This window comes from Apteryx mantelli, chromosome 4 (genome assembly GCF_036417845.1).
Source record: "Apteryx mantelli isolate bAptMan1 chromosome 4, bAptMan1.hap1, whole genome shotgun sequence".
NCBI lineage: Eukaryota > Metazoa > Chordata > Aves > Apterygiformes > Apterygidae > Apteryx > Apteryx mantelli.
In genome coordinates, this window is record NC_089981.1 from 62,057,037 (window position 1) to 62,083,070 (window position 26,034).

Genomic DNA, 26,034 nt, shown 5'->3' on the forward strand with positions numbered 1-26,034 from the left:
ATGTCAGGCAGTGCATGTCATCCGAAGCCCATGGGAGCTGATGGGCTCCAGCCTTGGCTGGAGTGTGGATGAGACCTGTGTTCGTAGGTAGTCCTGGCATTGGGTACGAGGGTTTGAAATTAGACATTTGTTGAACTGTTATATTAAAAATAAACACTATTAACCTTTTACTTTCAGCATTCAATTTTTGGTAGAAGATATAACTTGCTTCAAACTGTCTTATGAAAAGATAGATTGCAAATATTTATTTATTTATCATGTATTTGATAAATATAATTTATTTTTTAATTTATTTATATCGCAAATATAAAAAATATATATTTTTTAATTTTAAAACATGCATGTTCATAATTGCTTAAAGCAGTAAAAAAGAAATTTTGATCACTGCTGGTAACAATAACAGCACATACATAAGGAAATGCATGTCCTACCACTGTCAAAGACAAGAGCAGAGTCTAGAAGGAAACAACTTTTCTATACAGACTTGGTATTGCCTGCTAGCAAGATGGTGGCTATACTGAGCAGTGAATTCTTCCTCTTTAGTTTAAGAATTTGAAATCAGTAATGAAAAAACTAGGTAGTAAATCCATTATTGAAAGAAGGCAATATTCAGTGTTGTTTGCCACCCTGATGTTTGTTTCATGGTTTACTTGAGCCCAGCACCTGTGGAGGAACCAGGTTGTAAATGAGCAAAGGGGTGAAAGCCAAAACCTACAGTTGAGACTGTCTGGTGTGATCCCGAAGATACTCTGGCAACCTCCTTCACAGCAGGTCTCCCCTCCTGGGTCCCTGAACCTGCTGGTGTATTTTCCCTGCAAACCTTCACGAATGGCTATGAGTCCTCATGGTGTTGCTCCAAAGGCACAAGCTCCTGCTTTTTTGTGCTAGTAAAGAAAAAATTGTTCAACTTTTTTACATATAAGTGCATAATCCATATTCTTCCTAGTTTTCACAGGGCATACGTTAATAAAGAGCTTAGGCAACCACCACTCAAATCCACTGTTGGGTACTAGGATACTAAACGATGAATACATTTTCTAAGAGGGCTTTGTCTCATTTTAACCACAAAATATACATGGGTCAGAAAAGTCAGTTTGTTAAAAAAAAAAAAAAAGAGTTCAGTGGCACAAAAGTGGGACTTGATATTCTTTCTAATCTTATTTTTTTATTTTATTCTAACCTTATTTTCAACTCAAAATGTTCAATGTTTTTAAGAGGAAGTATTCTAGCCTATAAAAAGTTCCCTAATAAAACTGTTAAAATATGGTTTTAAATCAAAATACCTTTAATAAAGAAACGCACTTATACAAAATATTTATGTATATTTTTTTTAAACCTAGGTCCCAGTTTCAAGACTAAAAACTCTGGAAAAAAAATTAATTTTATTTGTATGGCAGAGCTGGTTTTAAGGGAAAAAAGTATGGTTTCTCAGGACACAGAGAAACTTCACTAGAATAAATCAAATAGCACTGAAAGTCAGTTAATGCGGAGGTAGAAAAGGGAAGCATCCAGCTTTGCTTCTCTCCAGACAGTGATAAGTCTCTTGCAAATTTAACTGTCAGAAACAATTGTTTTGTTTTCAACAAGTGGCATTACTTCCTCTTATACTGGAATTAAAATTGATTAAAATTGATTCATGACTTTTCAATATTTTCTGCATCCGTTCGTTGCTTTCTATTTGAAAACATTATTTCAGTGAAATTAACACAGAGAGCTTTTCTTTTCCTTTTTTTTTGGAACTAAGTATTAAGTTGAGAGAATGGCATAACTAGTATTTTCTGACAGAGTGTATTTGCTGCTCTGCTGTGCTGGTGAATGTAGCATTAATCTCACTTTAGGTAGCAGAAGAGAAACTTTTTAATAGAAATATTTTCTGTAAAAAAAAACTTTTAGAAATGATGCCTTCCTAAGGGAGTATGTTTTCCTTTTTTTTACTGATTCTTCTGGAAAAGGGTGAACAAAATAACTGTCACTTCTTTAAAAAACACACAGAAAAGTTTTCAGAACAAAAGTTTTGTTATGCTGCTTTCAGGGATTTCCAGCCTGAAGCCCTGCTCCTGCTGTCAGATCCGTCTGGACAAAGCCCAGGGAGCAGGTGAGCACTGCTGAGTGAGCGGCAGCCAGTTGTGGGGCTGGTGCCTGGAGTGTGGCGCAGCCCCAGCTGCGGGGACTGAGCAGCCGGAGGATGAGGACGAGCTTCCTCCTGCCCAGCTGGGAATGGCTTCCCCTTCTCAGGAACCCACAGGCGAAAAGTAGAGCCTGGCAAATGTACGCTGCTGGTTCAGGAGCTAACGATCACATTTAATGATCAAACCACCTCCAGCGTAACTCTGCTTGAACTTCTTTGACTTTAGTAGCTGTAAGGCTGTGTTTATTTTTGGAATCCTTCATTTTTCAGTGTTTCTGCCCCTTTACATTTTAAGCCTTTCTGACTTTCAGTTGGCTACAGAAACCCATGTGAAATCAAAGTTCCTTGCTGTAAAATGGAGATTCATCTGTCACCCTTAGATAGACTGACTGGCAGTGATTCAAGGACTTCCCTTATCCCTGTGGACTTTTTCACGTGTTCTTAGCAGTAAAAAATGAAAGAGTACACCAAAAGTGTGGCAGAAAACAGTTGGATGCAGGCAGTAACTTGAGCTAGGGAGAGCAGGTGGGAAAGATAGCAGTGATTGCATAGCTTAACTGTCAAGAATAGGAGTGACTAAAAAAATCCAGAGCAGCTGGGGCTATAGAGAAGATGTTGGGACATGGTGATGAGTGCTGGATTGTTCAAGAGAGCAGGGTCCTTTTCTTGTCATAAAGGTATGCTGGGTTTGGTGGTATCTGGTAATCCTATTTTTCTAATTCTTGCTCCTCCTATAGCTGGAGAAAATGTATTCCCTCTGAGGGAGGCAAGCAGGCACAAATTCACTGCTCTCATGCAGCAGGCTCTGGGTGACTGAAAAACTGTGTTGAAAGGATATTAGACATATTTTGTAATTAACCAAATTTGTGGAGTTACAGAAATGACCATAACAGTCTTCTCAAAAATTAGATTGTGAAGTTAATTCTCTCCTTAGTCAATTCTCCAAGATCCCTGAACCCTGGTTATAAGACACAACATTGATATCAATTGAGAGAAAACCTGTTCCAGAAACCTGTAGCCGCTGCAAGCAGAATACTGAAGCTCTGTATCACAAGTAGTCAGAAACACTTTTTTCACTGAGATATTCTAAGGGACTATCAGTCTGGTTTTCTTCTGAATGGAAACAGCTCTCCTCTATGTAGTTAATGACCTGATACCCTTCAGATTCTTGGTGTCAGCATAGCCTTCAACTGAGGCAGCCTGGCTGCTGTCAGAGTTGTGTAACCAGAATTGGTTCCTTCCTCTCCTGTCAAACTACTTTTCTTTGTTTTCATCTCCTCTGTACTAACAACCCTTCTCTGTAGCATCCTGCAAGGTCAATCTCTGTGACACTCTCCTTCAGCCCATCTTGTATCATGCTGGTCTCTTCTGTATTTTCACGGCTGTCTTTGCTAGGTAAATGTCTTCTCTTCTGCAGCTCCACCAACTGGAACAACCTTGTTTTGTCTCTTGTTGACTCTGTGTCTTGCTTCAAATTGCATTTGAAACAGATTTTCACCCTTGCTATATCCATTTTTCTCATTCTCTGCTGCCTTATACCTTGTAATTGCATTAAAGGCACTCAGTGAAACACTTTGGTACTGCTAAAAGTCAGGTCCATATACAAAAATGTTATTACATTGTATTAAAGTGGAATTCACAGGCCAGAACAGTTTGCTGTTTGATATGTGATTTTTTTATTATAAAAACAAAGCAAAGATGAAACATTTCTTGTAAGAGTGTGTTTTGAATTGATACTTCCTAGTCCTGTGCTGGAGAGCATATCAGTACTGTTTGTTCATGGTAAGAAACAATTATTTGCATCAACAACTTTTAACATATTGATTTTAAATACCCCAAAACATTTCAGTTTTGCAGTGATTTTCCTCCTTTGCTGTTTGGGGCATGCAGTAATGAAGAAAATGTTCACTCTAAAGGAGAATCTCTCCGATTTTCCCAATGTAAAAAATGTTTTTGTCATGTGCTATTGTAATATGCCAATGAAGTCTTTCAGCTGTACTGACAACTTCCAGTATTTGGCTGTCTTTTATTAAACTGCAGTAGATAAGAAAGTATGAGGTTTTTTGTTGCACTGAGGTTACATACAGTAGTGTCTGCTTAGCTGTGTCGTTTTAACAGCCTGCCTTCCTGCTGAATTAGTTTAGTCTGTATTAAACAGAAGGCTCCTCCTGCTCTCATCTCCCCTGTTCTATGATGCTTTTCTTTGGTGACAGCAAATTCTGAAAAATTAACACACACATGAATGCAATAATCCACATATTTTCTTTGCTTCAAAAGTTGTGTATGAAGACTGTAGCTCAGAATTTGAACTTGCTTAATATTACATACTCTCTTGGCCACAGAAATGCCTGTTGAGTAAAACTCTGTTAGTTTTGTTCAATTAACTAGTGGTGACTGTTGTGACTGATCAGAAAATGATTTCCCTGTGTGGTGTTCAAGCAAAGTAGCTGGCATGCTTAAGCAAGCATCTACAGAGTAATGGGTACACAATTACTGAAATGAAAGTGTATGTCTTTTATTAAGGTGCTAAATCTGCATACAACTTACTTTCTTGCTGTTATACACAAAGGCTATATGCATGAAGCTCCAACTATGTGTCACGAAGGTGGGTCTATTGGGTAATTAACAGCACTTTTTTCTTTCTTTGAATGTTTTGGATGACTGAGGGTCTGGGGTTGATCTACTATCTTTAGATTTATTAAGGGCAGCTCATTCAAACTACTCCTCATGGACCCAGAAGATTTGCAGAAAGTAGAATAAGAGCTAGCTTTACAGGCCAATGCTTGTTGAAGACTTGCTCGTGTTGCATGCCATGCCTTTAACAGTAAGCGAGGAGGGTCCACAGTGGGAAACATCTGACCAGCTTCTGTTCCTTGGAGCTGTCAGAATGAACTGAGAGGTTCTCCATCAAATGCAAAGGTCTATACACATACAGTATGTTTAAAATAATGTAGCATATGCATGTATGGCTGTATGAGGTAGATTACATATAAACTTACTAGAATCATGGTAGGTATAGAACAGGTTACAGAGACATAGCTTTTATTCTTTTGCAAGTGTAAGTATGGGTGTAATTCTAGTTTTCAGCCAAAAGAGTTTGTGACAATTGATTTAGCCTGGCTGTTGCTACAAAACTTCATAATAACAGAGCATATTGTAGAATGGGTAAAATAGGTCATAATTAAATAAGAACTCTTATTATATTTATGTATAAACAACTTATTTGTATTCATAGTGGATTGTCTCCATAAATCTATTCTCATCTCAGAGCCAAATGGAAATTTAATGTCGTTGTTATGTTTAGGTGAACATCGCACTCTTATATTCCCCTCTATTTGGCCTTGAATAAAAATCAGAGCAACAATAATATAAATGGTATGAAAGTAGTCATGAACAGTAGCCCATCTGTACTGGACAGAATTCTACAAATCGATTAGATGGTCATAAAAAGCTAAACAGATGTGGATGAATCAACTGTGGAAATAAAATGGATTGAACTCTTACGTTTATTGTTCATGTATAACTCTTTTTAATAACCAAGACGGGTAAATTACACCAATTAACCTTTAAAAATTTAGATGATTTCTAAATAATAGCTTTAAACAATGCCTATTCTTTTCATTGTTACTTCTAAGTGTTTTGTCCATGACAAGGCATAGTTTCATTAGAAGATCTACAGGGGTAGTTGTTAAAATGTATTTTTTTTCTTTCTCCTTCTCTCGTCAAATTTTCTACAATACATATTCCTACCTCTCCCCAAGTAAGCATCTGGTAGCCCTTGAAGTCAGGGGAAATCAAATCCACACATCCTAGTAGGCAATGACAAGAAAATTCATCTACTGGAGACCACTTGAATTGGGTCTGCACTGCTCTTGGGTGGGATAGATTATCTGATAGGACAGCAAATCCTGTTCTTAGCCATAAGAGCATGCTATCTGGGCTAAAGTGATGCTGGCAGCAGAGGCCAACACATTTGGACAGCCTGATTAGATCCTCAGCAACCTGCAGGGCTGTGGATAGTCTTCAGCCACATTCTGGCACACACTGAGATAGCAAGCAATTGTGGGAGTGTTACATGAGCTCATGTCATAGCCTGGATAAAATTAGGGATACCGCGATTCTTGAGGCTATGGAAGCCTGAAGTGCTCAGGAAGCGTTCAACAGGAAGTGTTAGGAGAAATGTTTGCTTTTATGGGGTAAGGGAAAAGATATCTTTAAGGGAATCTTTATGGATACTTTTTTCCTCTTCAAAAGTCCCTTCCCCAGGTCTTCATTCAGGAGAGGATGGTGCAGCATGTGTTACCATAGAAAATGTTTTGTTCGTTTTCACTGGTGCAAGTGATCAAAATATGTTTTTATTGAGTATATTGACTGCTTCTCCTTCAAATAATACATCTTCAGCATACTGGGATTAAAATTCCTTAATGGTGTTGTATGGTCTTAATTAAAACAAAAGAGATAGATAATTTCTGATGTATTTAAAAAATCCAGCACTGATCAAAACAATAAATTGGATGGAATGGTGAATGGTTTGAGTTTCCTAAATTACTGATATTACCTGCTGATATGAGGGCTGTTCAAAAGGGTACTTCACTTTTGGGTTTATTTATTAAAATCCTGCACTCAACCATAAGAAATTAGCGTCCTAGAGATGAATCACTCCCTACTCAGGGGAGCTTGCAGCAAAGAAACCGAGCATGCATTGCAGAACTCCACATTAACATAAGATCAAATGTTTTACTACATCTCTCATGTAAGGTGCTGGATAGGAACGTTAGACATCCAAAGGGAGGCAAATGTTCTTGGCTTAGAAGTGATGCTTTTAGACATCTTCCTCAGATAATTAGTGGCAAGTTTATGGTGCTGTTAGATTTTTTTATCTGGTAACTGGAAGCCATTTAATAACTAAAGTGTAGTGTGAAGCACAGGCTATTGTACTCTGGAAAAACTCGGAAAGATCTTTAGATCAGTTTTCAGGTATGCATAAATAAGAAGAAAGAATATTTATTTTATCTCTAAAATTTTCTGTATAGCAGCTGGTATACAAATCTGCCTTGCCTTCTTGCAGTGGAAGCCAAGCTACCCTTTCAATCCTTGGTCTGCTACAGCAGATTTAAGCATTTCCTTCAAAACATATAGCTTAAAAGCACCAGGACAGAAGAGATGCAGCTCAGGCCAAAGTCTTGGCTGCCTGGAATGCTTTGCAGTCTCTCCAGTCAGACATACAGCAGTCATTCTCTTTTCAGCCAGTTTACAGCAGCACAAGCTTGTTGATGTTGATAGTGCAGAACAGCTGTGCACCAGAACACCAGTAAACCCTTTTTTGACAAGTTAATTAAGCAATGCTATTCCTAATTACATGCAATTTTAAAATATATATAGACTGGACACATGGGAAACATTCACAGAAAGTTCATTTAAACCTTTTGATATATGATCCTGCAATAAGATGAAGTTACATTCATTGCATAAGTTCCTCACCAGGGAAACGTTCTATACAAAATTACCATTGCATAACCCAAATTCAGGTGCTTTCTGCCTTGTATTAATTCAGGGGTTCACGCTGCCCTAAAAGATAATCAGCTGTTACATGTGCGACTCCAGTAACAGATCTCAGAATCCAGGTATGGCATTCTTGCCTCACTGATGTCTATAGGATTTCCACTGCTGATTGTGGGTGAAAGAGTGGTGTTGGGAGCGCCTCTCAAATGTACAAATGTTGACGGTGACTTTATTGATTTTAATATATCGCACACTTACTTGTGAGTCTAAATTACTTCAGAATCCTCTCCACGTTTATCATTTATATTACAGTGGTGCTTGCTCAGAAACTGAGATGCCATGTTATAGAAAACTCAGGAGAGATGGCTTCCTCAAATTGCTTGCAAATTAAAGAGCTCTGAACTGACAGCCAGGCAGAATATTTGTTGCCCTACAATAGCTGTCCTTGCTATGCTTGCTGCAGAGAGTAAAGGTGTTTCCACAAAAGCGCTAACATCCCTTCACAGGCAAAGCTTTAACACTAATGGGATTATGTATGCTGGAGGATGGTCAACTGGATCAAGTAAGTAACCCCTAACAATGCTTCTATATAGTTGTATTTAGTGAATTCTCTAAACTGAACTTGCACATCCAAAGCACTCCTTTGTCCAGTTCAGATACAAAACCGACCTTTTCCCAAGTCAGAAATGCTGCTGTAGTAAGCTTTGGCTCTGCCACACCAATGCTTATCATTAGATTGCAGTTTGCACACTTCAGCTCTGTTCTTTGCTTTCTCAGAGGAAGAGAGAGGACTGTTATGCTCTAGTCTTCCCTCAAATTCAGTGAACATCAGCACAGTTCTGTTGCAGTTCTTCTAATGCAGAGGAAGGCAGTCAGAAGTGCTGTGCTAAACTGGAGGCAAGGTAGCCTTTTTATGGACTTCTCACTTCCATTTCTCTCAAACCTCTGGTTCAAGGGGTCTTTTGCAGAGACCTATCATTTCAATGCAGTTCTCGGACCAGCCTCCCTCTCTGTAAATAAATGTGCAGAGGCTCAGTCAAGCTCTCTCTGTAAATAAATGTGCAGAGGCTCAGTCAAGCCTGGGGTCATCAGTTGAAAGAGCTGTTGCTTCTTAGAGCAATAAAGCCTAGCTGATCATCAGAGTGCTCACAGTATTCATATGAGGCAGGTTGGTGTATTGCTGTTAGAAAATCTGCCTTACTGCAATGAAAAAGGTCCTTTTGGGACACAAATCCCCTTCCTCACCTTGCTATCCTTCTAGGACTCTTCTTGCCTTCTGACTTCTTTGGCTTAGAATGGCTTTAATACAGTTACTTTGAGACCATTCACCTTCCTTTTCATCTTTTAAGGGCATGCTGTCATGTTACGCTAGGTAAAATGGAAGTGTTTAACACAAAGCAGCTACTGCAAAAGAACTTTGTGTTTTGGATAACAGCAGTGAAGAAAAAGTGAGCGACAAAGAGCTGGGAAACAGCGGCAGCCTTTATGGATGCCAGAAGCAGCAGAGAGAATAACATTGTATGAAGGACAGTAGCCTCAGTGTTGTATTGTACTACTAGCTTTAGTTGGAAGTGGAGAAAGGAAAGAACATGTTTAATAAAGAAATAAAGTTTCATTCTTAAGAACACTTTAGTGCGTCTTTTTGGAGGACAGGGAGTGTAGAAGGTCAGCCCAGTATCAATAAAAAGGTCCTGAGAGATGCTGACAAAGCGGTAAACACTTCCCCTGCTTTTGCTTCATTTGTGACTTTCTCTCAGACTTCCTCAGCTACTGTATCCCCACCTATCAGGACCAAAGTGTTTCAGGTACAGAGAAAAACAGCATAAATGGCAGTTCTAAGAATGCTATAACCATTCTGTTCTGACACTGTAATTCTCAACTATTGATTTTATCTGCTTTTCCTTAAGAGGCCTATCCTGCATCCCCTTTACTATAGGGTGTGGTGAACTGGGTAGCACATCTGTTCCTGCAGAAACAATCCTTATAGTGGAAGTTAGCTGTCTACAGTAAAGCCTAAAGAAACAAAGGCAAGCAGGGACAAACTGAGAGGACCAGCATTGTTGCATATTGGTACAGTGTCATGTTCCCCCACCCTTCTACACAAAAGTGATATAGAGGAGAAAGGGAAACTTCCAAGGCCTTAGTACCCCTCTGAAATCTGCAACTACTTCGACTGCAACTTACAGCAGAGAATATCCTTTCTATGAACTGTTATAGGACCTTCCAATTTTCTCAACCCTGTACTCTTTTTAGCTGCCTGCTCTTGGGAACAGTACAAAGACTCAGTAAGGTTCTGCAGAGAGCAAGAGCAGCACATCTACTTGGAGTACAAGCTGCAGTTCACTGCTTTTGCAGCAAAATACCCCACATAGTGTGAGCTGTGCAAGAGTTAGGATTTTGAACCCTGGCAACGCTTTGCAAAACAAAGGTCTCAATCATGCTGTATGGAACTACAGCATACAATATGAGCAACAGTCCTATGCACAGCAGGTCACAGTCTTCCAATGCAAAGGTATCTCTTTGCATCTGATGTCATGTTTGAGGCACTCACGACTGCTTGGTTAATCTCTTCCTGCTTGGAAGCTGAGAATTTAAATAGTTAACTATCATGCAGTCTTCCTTCCTGGAGCTAGGATCAGAATTCAGGAGTCCTGTCTCTCCGCTCTTCTGGTTCAACTTTAGAAAAGCATTAGGTGCAGTTGCTACAAAAGATGTGACTCTAGACAGGAACCTAGAATCATAAACAAAATGCCTACTACTCTTTAAATGGCAAGACTGTATCCAGTTTGTACTTTCCCTGACAGCTGTCACAGGGACTGTCAGGGACATCAAATAGTATGACTGCTGTAGGCAGAGCAGTTAAAGTAAGTTACCCTAAATGTCCTCTAGGAAAAGATTAGAAGAAAAGTAATTATTACAGAAGTAAAGTGGAATGAAGACAGAATGAGAGAGGAAAATAAACCAAGAAAGAAATGGTGTAAATGGTAAGTGTTTTTAAAAAAACAACCAACCAAATAAAAACCCACACACACTTCAGTATGTGGCCAAAGGTGTGACTTCTGTCAAGGACTGCTTTAAACTAAGTACCCAGCATCTATGCTTAGGCACCAGCTGCCCTTCTTTCCATACACATGCTTACATCACTGCCCATTGGCACACTCCACCACCACCTTACCCAGAATCATCTTCAGAACATATTAAATTGTTAGCAGGGTATGAAGCTTGAATTCTTACAGGGCACTAAGGAAGCAAGTAACACATGTCTATTTACACATGTAAGATATCTGTAACGTTCTCTTTGTTTGAAATGTGGCAGAAATGCAATGTCCTGCATTTCTAAACTCTGTATTTAAAAAAAAGAGTGAGAGACATGGAAGAAACTGCTAAGTATGTGCACTGAAAGTTTTGTAACGTCTTATTTTTCTAATAAAACAGTTTACTCATGAGGAAGCATTTCACTTTATTTCACAAGTTTATGCAAACTATTTACATTAAAAGTATTCAAAAGATAGCCCTTTTGAATACTCCATCATCAAGAATTACATGTGAAATGTAGGGTTTTCATGCAAGTTAAAACTTTTCACATATGAACAATGCTGCAATCCTCCTGTATAACAGAAGGGAACAGATTATAAGAATGTTATTCCTAGAACATTCCTCCGTTTTAAAGTAATTATTTCATTAATCAGATTGCTTTAAAATGAATATTCCTGAAATCAAGCTATCAAAATCATCCATAATGAGCTTACATGCGTGCTTTGTTTTCATGGCTAAAGTCATCTCCAATGAACACTACTCAGGTCTATGTTTTAGGTATGTGTAAAGCACGATGAAGATTCTGAAAAGATTTTTTTCTTCCATTATCGAAGAAGCCGCTCAGCCTCCTTGGACTTGCTTTCTTTTGTTTTCCTCAGTAATGCCTGTTTAATAGCATTGATCTTTTCATCAAGTTCAGCCAATGAATAGTTCTGCTAAAAGAACAAAACAAAAACCACAATCACTTACATCTTGTAAATGCTACAGAAGTGGTCTAGCATTTGATACTTGAGGTCATTGCATATTGCACTAAATGACAGAAATACTTTTAAAGAACTGTTTGAATGTAGTCTATGGCTATTTAAACTTAAAAGAATGCAAACTTGGAAGAAACCAACAACGAATCAGTCCAAATCTTGGATCAATATATCTATGCTATTTCCATTAGAAGTTTAAGCTGTTCATTAAAAACAAAAAAAATCTCTGATGGTAAGATACTGGACCAGACTATACCTAGATCTTGTAGAATCTACCTTTAAAACTGGAGAGTTTTTTTCCTATTACCCAACGTCAGTCTCCTCTGTGCCTGCTTAGCTGGTAATTTTTTTGACCTCTTCTTACACAAAGAACTGGTCATCACTCTTTCTATAAAAATATTTTTACTATGGATGGGTCTTTTCTGGTCTAAAGAAATCTAGATCCTTATGCCTCATTTAGGCCACCTCTCTTCCTAAACATTCTCCCCAGTCTACCACTCCAAGTGTGTAGGCTACTAGTGGACAGTATGCTGAGTATGGCCTCACTTGTGCTGAGAAATTCTCTCTTGTGGCCTAATGTACACTGTTAAAACATTAAGGGATGGTGCTATGAAAAAGGCAAGTCTCACTGACTTATGTTAGTATCTGTTGTAATTTCAGATCTTTCTGCAGCACTTTTGTCTAGCTAGCCATTCCCATTTTTGTCATCTCTTCATAAATTGGTAAAGTGATTAAAAAAAAAAAAACAGAAGCTGTTATTAGGAAGCTGATCAGAATTCACAGTGTGCTTGTTAACCAAGCTGGGGGTATCATCCACAACTATTACAGGTTTATTCCATTCCATCATTCTTCTAATTAGTGAAAACACTAACTAGTGTTTTTGAATAGTGATTACACACTTGTAATTTAATTAATTCTAATATAATTCTGATTTTATATTTCTAATACTAATACACTGGTAGTAACTACCACACTAGTACAGACTCTTAAGAGGACTCATTCATTAGCTTTCTTTCTCCTTCCCTCCCTCACCCTGCCAGCAAGCTATCCAAAACTGATGCAGCTATTTCTGAGAAGTCAGATATTTGCTTGGCAGAGCTTCTGACCACTTTTCCCCAAAACATCCTGAAATAAAGGCAAACAAAACTTAACAGCACTTACATGGGGAGGTTGGACCTTTCTCCTCTTGCCAGAACAGCTCTAAAGAAAGAAGAGATAGCCAAAACAGACTTAATGTTGCACTGTAATTCTGAAATCTACAGAGCCCATAAAAAACATTGACAAGAATTTTAAAAGTACAGAAAGAATATTGACTGCCATCCCATGGATAAAATTTTTTTTTCATTATGAAGTTTACTTTGAATCATGAGAAATACTAGTGGAAAGAAGTCAGAAGCTGTTCAAACTTCTTGACACTCTGCAGCCAACATATTAACTAACAACTTAACTGAAGCTTCCTTCAAACAAAAAGATCAACATCCAGGTTTTGAAACTTTGTCAATATTTTTCTCTCTAAATTTCTCCTGTAACAATACTAATATTAATGGAAAATTTTGTTCAGACAAAAAAAGATGCTAATTACTGTACAACACTACTATTGCTACCATCACATGTTTCAACCAGATCACCATACTGGCGAATATCCCAAAGTACTTCCAGGAAATTTCAGCATATTAAGTACACATTTTTAACTTTTAGTTTCCAACAACTTGAAAGAATAGTCTCACAAATCAAAGGACTTTAATGGTCTCCAACACAAACAAAAATGAAACAAAAATGAAATTATTTCTGGTTTTTTTTAAGTGCTGACTCTTCTCCCTTGAGACCAGCAGAAGAATACACAAATTAAAATGAGATCAGCAGTAAAAGGGATATTCTGACTGATTAAGTGGGGAGAGAAAGAGCATCATAATCGATCAGAAATTTCAAAAGCCAAGCAGAGCCTGACATAGTAACCACAAATGTCCCTTTGCTTTAACCTCCTTCAGTGAATGAAGAAAAAGGTTTGTTAGTCAGAGAGAAGCATAGCACACAGCATTTTTACTACCTACACACACTTAGACAGAACTCTGCCCGAAGACTAGCAACAAAAATCCAAAGTCGTAGAAATTATCTGTCTCATGTGGTTCTAAAGGGTTTACTCACTCCTTATCCTCTTGGAACAGCCATTTCACATACCTGGTCTTTACACTGATCTGCCATAATCTTAATGAGATCGTGTACAGAAGCCCAAAGAATTCCAGCTGACTAAGCCATTAATCATTTGTATCAAGATCACGATTTTTTTCAATTTTTCTGTCATCAAAAATATTTCAAATTTTAAGGGGGTGGGGGGAAATGCACCCTCTTTAACATGTTTGTTTCTTATAAATCAATTAAGTTCAGGCAGCTACTTTTTTTTTTTCCCCTCAACAAATGGTATTTTCTTTCAAAGGAGAAAGTAGATAGAAATATGAACTCATTTAGATGGTCTATGTGAAATGTAACCATAAAAATCAAGCCAAACTTTTCTACCAATAGTATCTATCCTCTAATTCCTTAGGTTTTTGTTTGTACGTCAAAGATCTAAGCAGAGAAGTACCAAATGCTAAATGAAGTTGACAGAATTCCTTACCACAGATTGAAAATATTCAGGGGACAGTCCTTCCAGCTCAAGGATTTTATCTTCAAGCTTCTTAATTCTCTGATAAATGTCTCTTGGTACAGGACCACCTAAGTATACCAGTACAAATGCAAAGAAATCAGGAAAAGCACTTGAGGAACTTCATTAACAAAAGATTTGCAAGCTTTAGAGGTGAATTCTTTGAGTCCAGCTATCAACCTGTAGCTGCAACAAAACAGGTGGCTGTGAAAATAAAAAGACAGGGTAATTAATATGATTCAGGGTAAAACCTGGCTGATGAGCCAGTACAATCACTGAAGGTAACAGGCAACTTTGTGTAGGTGTTTCAAACAAGTCTGACAAGGTTCCTAGAACAACCAACAATCACTCTCACAATACATTGGTACCAAATGCTACCACTTGGAAACTGGGTGCAGCATCAGGAGGAGCAGAAGGGCCACACAAGAATTCAGCACTGATATCTAAGATTGCCCTGAAGAAAGCCCATCCCCATCAAGCATCAGCAGATAGATATATGCTGCACTTGACAACTTAGATGAACAGCATTTGCCTGACCACGGAAGGGAGAAGTGCGTGGGGGGGAATGTGCAGGTAGAATGGAATAACAGAGTTTAAAAAATAACAACAACAAAATACTTGACGTTTGCACATTTATTGTAACAGCTCAGGCTTGTTTTCCCAAGTACTAACAGAACTCATCAAAAAAAATCAGTTTTAGAAAGCATCTGATTTATGCTACATGGCACTCTATAAACTGAGATCACTTTTTAGCATAACTAAACTACAGACTATCCCAGTTAAAATGACAGCCTGGTTCTGAACAGTAGTAACAATCAAGGCCTTAGCAAGTTTTACTTCTCTTGCCAGCCCTTTCAATTTATGTCTAGGTCTGTTAGATAAACCAGTTCTATGCCACAGACTACTGAAATAAGCAGTATTTTTTTTTTTAACCATTCATCTCTTCTATTTCTTCACTTCAGAGAGAAAATTTTGTGCCTAGCTTCTCTCCTTCAGTTTTGCTCCCTACTCATCACTCAGCAGCTACTAATTAAATCAGCTAACTTCTCATTTTTAATACAGCTGTCTCTTAATGTAAAGGGAAAAGAGCAGTAGTAGCACTAGAAGAAGCTGTTCTGAGTAACAGGTGGTGAGTTGATCTCTCTCAGTACTCAGAACCAAGAAGTAGGTAAGCAGGTGGCTGAGGCAGGTTACCTTCCCAAATTAATACTTACTGTACAGCTGCTGGGAGAGGTAACAAATGATCTTGAGACCTTCCCAAGAATACTGATTTAGACAGGAATCAATTCCTTTGCAAGTACCCCACTGATTTGTTTTCTAGAAAAATGGGGCTGGCATGAGGAAAGCAACTATTCAAAACAGCTAAGAGGCTGGCGGCTATAGCATTTACTTCAGTGAAAGGTGTGGAATCAGGTTTACAAAGGGAAAGGGAAGTACTCACAACAGCTTCCCACCTTCTGGGAAACAGAAGTAAGTTTCTCACATAACTACTTCAAGAATCATCCACCTTTAGGAAACAGTTTCAGGTTGTCTTTTTGGTTCATCCTATCCCCAGTCCATAACCAGGCACCTAAGAAGGAGGATCAAGTCCTGATCACAGCTTTTCCTGTTAAGTAAGTTAAGGCAGATGGACTCCACTGGCTATAGAGAACCCAACCTCTAAATTCTAGATTGTTTTAAATCCCATTCTGACATGCTTCTCTCTTCATGGGCACCACAAAGTATAGATTAATTAACTCGGAATCTTAGTTTGAGCATAAATCTGGATTCCATTTTGGGCATAAGATTCTAAATATTAAATTGTAGCACAATTGTAGCTAAACCCTTTACTGAATCTAGCCCACTGTTTTTACAATCACAGAACTTTTAGACTTCCCAGTTTTACTACAGTAGTTATACCGGTAGTACACACTGGTACACTAACACCATAATTAAAATGAGACAAACCTGTTTGTAACCTTAAGTGTGCTTCAATGTTTTGTAATCTTTCCTCGATGGCTTGGTTTCCACAATCATGAATAGGTACATTGGCTTTGTGATTGGATCCATGTGCTCCTTCAGATCTAGTCTGAGGCCCATATGTATTTACTACCCTAGAAACTAGGTAAAGAGAACACAAATTTATCATATATGCACACGAAACATATCAAGGCACATCTAATTAAAACGATAAAAAGCGTTATTAAATTATATAATTAAAAACTCTGCTAGTCACATCAATTTCACCAAAATATCATCTCTGAAGGGTCCCACAGACATTGAGATTAGAGGTTCAAGAAAAGTATTTCCTTAAAGCAATTTTACCTATGACTAGACTAAAACCCAAAGGGCTTAACATCTGTATCAAAGGAATACAATTTGTTGTTAGCTGCAGAAAAACAGTGGAAAAATAAGCATCTGTGTCAGCAGTTGCATGTGTGAACTGTTGTGGATGTGAAGAAGAGGCCAGAAAAGTCTACCCTAACATTACAGAAAGCATCATAAATAAAGTCTGTTAAAACCAGATATGGGGAGGTACAACCAGAAATAGCACTATGCATCTTAGTAAAGAGGTTCTCTCTAACTTTTGTTATTCAGGTAACTGCTTTACTGAATTCTCAGCTGCTTCTGGGTGCAGGATTTTTCCCACTGCCACCTATGTCCTGGTCAAAAGATTTTGGCCACTTCTCTTTAAATAAGGGTCATTTCTCAAGCCTTTTGTGATAGGACTACCGCAGACTTAAAGTCTATGCTGTAAACTCCATGCTGACATACCTTCTTACTCCTTCATGAAGGCCGCACATTACATTCTTGCTTCACAGTTTATGCTCATTTCACTTCCAAATCCTTTCTAAGTGTTATTCAAGTGCCAGTTCTGAACTGTTCAGGTTTTGGTTACTTGAAGTACAACCTTTCTTTCCTGTAATACTCTACCATCTGAGATAAAAACTAGCACTCAGTTAAAAAAAAAAACAAAAAAAAAAACCACACTAGTGATAGGGGTTCTTAGTGAAAGGTGCTTAAACTCCCCCATCTCCCTCTTAGCTCACCAGACCCTTTAATGGTTATATCTAGCATTGTGCTTCACAATATTACTCTGAGTTTTCTTGAAAGAAGGAATTCAAGTGGATAACTGAATATTACTGCTCTCAAAATGGAAGAGGGGGTTACTTCTGTTTTGTTGTTTTGTTTTTCTCTCAGAGTAACTTCTGTACACCTAGACAGCAGTAGACAGTCAAGCAATCGCTCATACATAACTTTTGCTGGACAATCATTTCTACACTATTTATTCCCTTCCAAAAGGTAGTGCAGTGGAAAGCCTTCTTCCCCAACCTGTCATCTCCTATAAATCTCTGCCTCAGTTTCCACTGTGTCCCTTCTAAACTATTTGTTAATTCAGTGTAATTACACTAACAGAAAACATGATAATTTTATTTCATTGCAATTCCTTAACTAAATTCCTAGACTCACCTTAGACAAAAAGCTAAGAATTGTTCAGCTTCTCTGTTTTATCTGTTCTGCTTTATCTTTTCCATCTTTCCTTTCAGACAATGGAAACAAGCTAGCTTGTTTTGGTGCTTAGTGCTTAAGCATCAGCCTAATGAAGCAGGACTGGGATTGAAAACCTTAGAGGAGTAAAGGAAGATTTAAAAAGTATTCATTAGAGTCAAAAATCTGTACCTAAGTTTCCATTTTTTGAGTACTCAATAAGCCAAAAATTTATTAGTGCTGTTCCATCTGGACACTCTTAATAAAAATAGTTGCTTACCCTTTATATGGCTTTTAAATCCAGGATAAGGTGTGAAAATTGCATCTGTTCTGGCACAGCTATTTTCTAAACAAGTAATAACAAAAGAGAGTGAGGCCCTACTTATGTATTTAAAATATTCCAACCATCATCAACTTCCAGGCTTTTAACAAATCTAATTTAAATTTTTCGTACAACAAAAACATCAAAAATAATTTATTCAGTGCCTATAAACACTTGCTCATAAATAATTTTACACACTTGCATTGACCTATTGGGTTTAATTGCATAAGTCACTTATATAAATGTATGCACATATGTATACATAGTTTATTGGATCAGGACCAAATGTCTTCCAACTTGGTTCATTTGGTCATTCATTTGGTTTTCACTTTTTTGCTGTGTTTCTCTGTAACTTATTTCTTTCTTTTTGTATGGAAGCATTTTCCCTGCTTACCACTGTTATTCTGTATTTAAGTCCTTCCTCGAAACTATGTTCTTCCTACTTTTAGACTGGTCTAGTTTACTCATCAGCATTCTTTTTTCACCTTCCTGCATTTATTCTGGTGCCTATGCCTTCCTGAATTTGTTTAAAATGCTGAAATACAGTCCACCTTATTCTAATGTTTATATTTTATCTCTGTTCATATACACCTAAAGCTTTAAAAATACTCTATTATGAGTGAACATACATAGAAAAGTCCTATCGTTGTTTCTTCTGTACTTAATTAACAGTTTTAGGAAGTAGTATTTTACTATCTAGCATCTTCTATTAGACTTTAGATGTGATTTTCATTTCAACCAATATTCAAGGAGTTAAATTTTCCTCCTATAAAGCTTATGGAACAATAAACTTTGATCTCTGAAAGTATAAATAAATGACAGAGACAAGGTACATCCAGGTTCACAGACACTAAGAAAAAAAACTATGTCTCCTTGTTACTTGTTTTTATATAAAAGTGTCTTCACTTTTAAGAAACATTTGGTTATATAGCCACTGACCATGCTAATAGGATCCAGCCTACCAGACAAATTTGAGACTGGTTCTAGATACAGTCAACTGCGCCAGTAGGATCCAATAAAAACAACAATAGCATGAGTTATGGTAAAAGAAGTGAGTTATTCTAAGTAGCTAGCAATTCAATTTGACTAAAAAAAATCTTTTTTGTACATGTGTTAATGTAACTAACATTAAATTAAGTTCAACTTCCACTACACAATTGACAAGACATTTCTGAATTGCAATTCTGTTGACTTTGAAAGCAACATATAGCTAAAACATCATGAACAATAGCTACAAAATCATCTGATTTAAGACTACAGTTCTTAACGTGAACACAGTAATGGCTATAATCTTTCTGTATGTAATCCACTAAACATTGTCACCCAGTGAATAATTTCTTTTTTGTCTATCTAATAACATCTGCAGTGCACATGCATGTTCTTAACTTGAAAACAAAGTTACTCTAAACATAAATTTGTTTTAAATATAGAATAGTTCCTTTGAAAAAAAATCAAAAACAAAAGAGACCCTCTTAAATTGCTATGAAGATAAAGTTTGGCTAGCCAGTTACCTTGATTACAATCAATAACATTGCAAAATTCCCTGACATTATTTTCATTGATCTCAGCTTGTTTCCTCTCGATGAAGGCTGATATCCGCCTGTCAATCTGCAGGTAATAAACATGATGGCATATATCTATTTCATTCTTTAAATTTAAAAATCCAGAAAGTTTTTTTTTGTTGTTTTTAATTTAGGCAAATCACTTACTTCTGCTTTTCCAGCCTTTATTTGGACCACCTCTGGATCAAAATCAACATGAGCATTCTTCAGATCTCCTGAGTCATAACCTGCATACTTTTCTTCAGTCTGAGAGTTACCGTCATAAACATCAAAACTTGTTTGGCCTTCTGTTTTACCTGCAGATTCAACATGGTCTATATTTTCCTCTTTAATCAATGACTGGAGTTTTTCTAAAAGAGGCTGAACAAAAAGCAGGACATTAGGGTTAAAAAAAAAAAAAAAAGCCAAGTATTATTACAATTTCTAAAATGGAACAACTGAAATAATTTTACAAACTACAATGTCTGCTTCTGATACACAACAGTAATAAAAATGTTATAGTTCCAAATACTGTTGTGAACACTGTGATTTTGGCCTTTTTGATCTGTGCCTTTTAGAGGTTTGTATAGGAAAACCCCAAAATTTCTGAGAAAAATCTGTCTGCTACTCATCTGTTACTAGCTAAATCAAAGCTTCAGTCTTTGGTACCAATGCCACTTAATTAACATGTCATTCAGATGCCTACTCAGAACAGTAAGGCTTAGTATTTTTCCTCCTTAACATGAAAGCCAATGCTTTCACACTGTAAAGCCTTTACTTTATCACCACAGCACTACATTCTCCACTTGAAACTGCAGTTGCCCAAGTGAATGAGAGAACACAGACATGAAATATATAGGTGTTATCCTGAATACATACTCTTCTTGACATGGTTGATTATCTACTTAGGTCATGAAATTAAATGAGAGAATGCACTGACATTTGTAGCAGCAAAAATAAATGCTTATTAGTCTACTGGAATAACTCTTATACAAGATGTAAAAACAAAAATCTTGGTACACAGAGTAAGTCAAACCACACATTTTTTTTCTACCAGTTTCATCTAACCTGAATTTTACAGCTTATTTTTCCTCTAGAAATCCAGATTTCTTTATTATTTTTTTTTTAACATAACATTGATTTCTATCAGTCAGATTTCCTGAAATGGATTTAAGGAATTTAAATTCTGTAAGAACACTTCAATTAATATTTATTTGCTTTTATCTTGTTTTTTTTTTCCCCCTTTTTTTAATCACACCAAAGCTTTTTCGTGTCTGGAAAATATAAAGGGTCTTTCTTACACCTGCAGACAAGCAAACACAGAAACTTCCTTCATTTTCCACCCTCTCAGTACTACACATGTGAAATAGTTCATTGAATAGCTGAAGTGACAAACAAGGTGTATTCAAATCCTCACCTTTAACAGATGAACTATCAAGGTCAAAATACTGTTCATTTACTAGCTGACAAACAGCTCATCCTCCCCCTGCACACAACTGAATTACAGTTACTTTTGACAGGGTTGGAAAGTTTCAATCAGTTAAAAGAAATGACAGTAATGGTAACTGGCTACTTGGCAAGATGAGACATTAATGTCAAAGAAATTACTCTTTAAAAAAAAAAAAAACAAAAAAAAACACTACGCTGAAAATATATTTAATTGCAGTAAGACACTCCAGGATGTGTCATGCTGGGATAATGCCACTTCTTGAACCACTGAAAGCACTCCATGAGCCTCAAAACTCACCCAACGCATGGAATCATTATCATAGCATGACACACACCTGCCGTGTCTTATTGCTTAATTATAACCCACCATAGATGGAAATGTATCACATTTACAATGCAAGTCTAGAAATCAATGAGGCTGCATTTATTCAGCCTGCTCATCTACGGTGGCTATTCCCCCACTATTCTGAAAAATCCATAGTTCGAGCACCTATGAAGCACAGTGGACTCCCAAGCGTATAACATATTTGCATTCTTTCTTGTTGGACATAGAAACATAAGATCATAACAATTGAAATTTTATACTTTAGATAATTTAACTACATTCAGTTGTTGATCTCTTCAGTCAAGTTGAATGTGTCCGATGAAATATTTACCTGCAAACATAAAATATGCTGCTGAAGTGCACTAAAGAGCAATGCTGGCTGAAGTGCCGACGTGCTTTGAAGCCTGCTCCAATCGATTACAACTTTCACGATATCGTCTCCAAGGTTAAGCTTCAAAAGGGCAAAACAAACATCATCACAAAAATTATCCTGTTATATTGCATTTAATACTGACACAAAAGTATACAAGATTTCTACAGGACAACAAATATTCTCCATCTCATACAGACTGCATTTTTATCCAAAGCCGTAACAGAAGCTTTACATTAGTTCGAAAGTGCAGCTGCTGGATTATAATTAAGTTAGTATTTGTAGAGTATGTTCAGAAAGTAAAAATTTTTAGCTACCTAATCACACTCTTATTCTATTAATTTAACCTTTAACTTTGGTCAATTCTCAATTCAATTAGCTATCACGCTAAAACATACTGTTTATGTTAATTACCCAAATCTTTTAACAGATGATAAACATGCACACAGTACAATGGTTTCCTGTAAATTAAATGTGTTTTATTCTGACACTTGAAAGGCTGTATGAACCCGCATGACCAAGGGCTTGCCCACATTCATGCAATTTCTACTTGTTGCTGATCCAAAGCAGGCTCTATATTAAAACTAATAATCAGTATTAAAAAGTTCTAATGAAGGGAGGAAAGAAAAATATAAATCTTCACAAAATCTCCAGGTTAGGCAAGCTTAGACCACACAGCACCTTCTTTTCAACTGTGAAACTTGTTTTCAAATCAAATGTTTCTCTATATATACAGTCAGAACAAAATAACAATTTCCATATTATATTCTCTTCGCCGAGGAATGGCAGTATTTAACTCCTAAAACAATAAGAGAGATACAGAGAATCTGAAGTTGTCTTTAAAGGAACTACACATCCTCTATAAGTCAAAAATAAACTTTCACTTTATAATACTAAACTGATTGTTATTAATCACTAATGGACTATACATACTTTCACATCCACCTTTGCTATTTTTGTACCAGTAAACTCTTCTCACAAGACTACGAATTGAGGAGCACTTCATTTCCCAAAGCCAAGTAGGTTATTTTCAAACCAAACAACCCACAGTCATCCCCCAAATTATAAATGCAGATAAAATTCTTGTTTAAATCAACTGGACCTGCAGTTACTCAGTTTCAGACACAGAATTCCCAAGTCAAGGGCACATCTTTACTTCTAACATCTAATTCTTCCAGTTAAAAAAAATAAAAATAAAAAAATCAGGCCTCAGACACACGAACAAAAGTATCCACGTCAACTCCATACAATGCACTTTTAGCATATGATCTAAAGAGAGCTAACATCTAATGGTATCAAATATTATAGACAAGAACACAGAATCCACGTGCACTTGGTTTGTGAATCCACAGCACAATGTGTGAAGAAACCATGAGAAGTAAACGTAAGAACGCTTCCATTACACTGAAGGCAAAACAGTAAAACACCAAGTTTTAAGATCTCTACATTAGCTTTAAGATCTAGCATTATCATAACAATTTTGTGAACTACAAACCTGAGCCTTCATTGTTTATTCAAAGAATAGCCTTGTTAAATCCGGCGTGAGTTCCCAAATCAGTTACATAGCAAAGGAGCTGGAAGATCTACTGATTTTTACAGACAGAAAAACTAGTGGAATAGTAAACAAGCTTGCAGGTTTTTATGTGTGTATCAAAATAATAGAAACTCACTATAAAACAATGTTTCTAGTTTCAAACAATGTTTCTAGTACAATATGATCAGTTTTTTCATTGTTTCATGTTCTTCTACCTATAAGAACTGTGACAAGCAGGCTTACAAATTCTGTGATTTGATAACTTCAAAGCTTCTGTATATTTACAGGCCCATAATCTATTCTGTGGCAATTTACATGAACACAAGCCATTCTAGTCCTTTGAAACTATTTTATGAAAGACAATTACTGTCGCTCAGAGTTTAAAGAACTTTCCAGAGTTAAGTCATATTGGTTTAATGAGTTATAATTCTTAGCTGTCCTCTCAGTCTCTGTGCTGCCAGTGCCGACTCTAATAAACAAGTTCCTGTGCCAGAAATGTTCCTGTTTACAGTCCAACATATTAGCATAAGTCCAATTTAAGCTAGTATGATGGACCACAAACTGGATAGCCAGTGACCTGGCACATTTTCACTTCGCTCATCTCTATAATGGGGAAAGCAGGAATCAGTAACTTTAGTCAAAGGTATAAGATGGATAATGAGTCAGTTAAGTTGGTGAAACATCACAAGTAAATCTATCAGAACTCAAGTGCTGGCAGACACAGAGTGTAACTGGACAACTGCAACAACTGCAAATGGTTGTGGTTGAGCAATTGAAAGGGTTGCTGCTCCTGCAGCAAGCTGGAGCAGCCAAGCCCTTACTTACTTGTAGATTGTTTCAGTGCACAGTAAAACAAGTTTAAGTTGTCATGGAACAAGCATACTCCAAATTCCAATGAGGGCAATTTTACTCTGCACTGTAACTACTGTAACTCAACTGAGGGGATGTAGCAACTCTAATCTGAATCTTGCAATTGTCTGCCAACACCTAAATACTATTTTATCACTAAGCTTTCTACAGTGACACATCAGGTAACAGGTGGAACAGGTAGAGAAAATTAGGGAACAGGTAAACTACTGAGGAAGAGACAGAAACTAGAGTGTTTAACTGTTGGTTTAAAAACGGTTAATTGAACTTGTGATGAGCACCACAGATAACACCTTTTCCTTTATTCTTCCTCATGTTCTTCATAAACAGGACAGTTTGACCTTTCAGTCATGTTAGCATTATAAGAACAATACCATATAAGAATGACAGTAATCCATCAGAATAAAATGATGGTCACTAGTTCTTCACTGATTAGATTTCAAATTCTTCATTATGAAGAATTATGGGATACTTCATTCTCAATACGTGGATAGTTTTCCTGTCACAGCAGTTCTATGCACCTAACATTCAGTTGTGTATGATCATTGTCTAGCACAGCATTCACATTCAAAAGCTAGGACAGTGTTTATTCCCTTTACAGACAGGAAAGCTGAGATCCTTATTAGTCAGAGCCCCAGTTTTCAGGCCCTTAATTTTGGATGCCTTTTGTTTGAAAACTGTGACATTTCCTCACCCACTTTGAGGTGAGAAGTAAATATAGCATACACTTCTATTGGGAAAAGAGGGAAGATGCTCTAAAAAATAATTTCACATCACTCAACAGCTATTACCAAACTACTTCTATATCTAATCAGTCTACATTTCTTAGTATTTTTGTACACTAAAAATATATTAAGTTATATTCTGTCCCTCATGTTTACGCTACTGCTTATCATCCGGGCCCAAACCTCCAAATTGTTTTCTAATTTTAAAAGCATGAGCATGTTTCTACTGCCTTGACAGAACTACATATATGCCTGCATGACTGAGGAGGACGTAATCTGTCAACTATTCAGGGAAATGATTAAGTTGTAACTAAAGCTCTCTCTTAACAAGGGCCTCCCACCACTAATGTAGCATCCATTAAATAACAATAATTTATCACCATCACTAAAGCCTTAAGTAGATGTTTCAACTGAACCACTGGAGAGCAAGGCCACTTTTACAGTTCCAACCCACAGAGAGGCACTTGATGCATCAAGCCCCTGACCATTAACTTTAAGTTAATCTACAGTAACTTTCAGCCGCCTTGGAATTCACACTCAGCAATTTTTAAGATACAGCTAGTAGGCAAAAGGCAGTTTATGACGGGAGAAGTTATCCTTCAGATGAAAAAGCTCTGGAAAGCGCTTTAGTGCCACGAGACAGTGCGAAGGCAAACGCAACGCCACGACTGCGACACTGAGCCCCAGGCCGCGCACCGCGGAGCTGCCAGCGCGGCCACGGCTGCAGCCGGCACGGCAGGAGCTGCACGGCGCCCCACGGCGGCGAGACGACCCCGCTGTTTACGGTGGGCTTCTCTTCTCTCCGGGGACGCACTTCAGAATTAGCCCCGGAGCCCAGAAAGCCCCCTCGGGCGGGGGAGACACTGCCCGGGGCCCCGACGCGGGGCGAGCAGGGCGCAGGCGCGGCCCGCGGCCAGCCCGGCCCCCGACCGCCGCCCCGCACTCACCTGCCCCGCCAACCCGGCCAGGGAGCGCAGGGCGCTGCTCGCCACCTCCGAGGCCGCCGGCTCGGCGCCGCTCTCCGGAGCGCGGCCGCCGGGCTGGGGCGGGCTGGGCGCCGCCGCCTCCGCCATGACACCCGGCTCAGCCGTCGCTCCGCGATGACGAGCCCGCGGGCGGCCTGCCCGCCAGCCCCGCCCCCGCAGCCGG

The 26,034-nt window shown here is 37.9% G+C and overlaps 1 protein-coding gene across 3 annotated transcripts; it reads right to left on the reverse strand.

Annotated features, from left to right (window-relative positions):
- Nucleotides 1-11,077: 11,077 nt before the first annotated feature.
- On the reverse strand, nt 11,078-25,979 carry MBIP (MAP3K12 binding inhibitory protein 1). Of its 3 annotated transcripts, none has more exons than XM_067296748.1 (9): nt 25,833-25,979; nt 21,721-21,840; nt 19,784-19,996; nt 19,586-19,682; nt 18,033-18,098; nt 16,232-16,384; nt 14,258-14,355; nt 12,805-12,843; nt 11,078-11,598 (listed from the first exon to the last, which is right to left on the reverse strand). In XM_067296748.1, the coding sequence occupies exons 1-9, from the start codon at nt 25,956-25,958 to the stop codon at nt 11,491-11,493; spliced, it is 1,020 nt and encodes a 339-aa protein (XP_067152849.1). In that variant the 5' UTR covers nt 25,959-25,979; the 3' UTR covers nt 11,078-11,490. The 3 variants fall into 3 exon arrangements, with proteins under 3 accessions (XP_067152849.1, XP_067152848.1, XP_013795966.2); XM_067296747.1 differs by having other exon boundaries at nt 11,078-11,601; XM_013940512.2 differs by lacking the exon at nt 25,833-25,979 and adding an exon at nt 23,255-25,107 and having other exon boundaries at nt 11,078-11,601.
- Between the last annotated feature and the right edge of the window lie 55 nt (nt 25,980-26,034).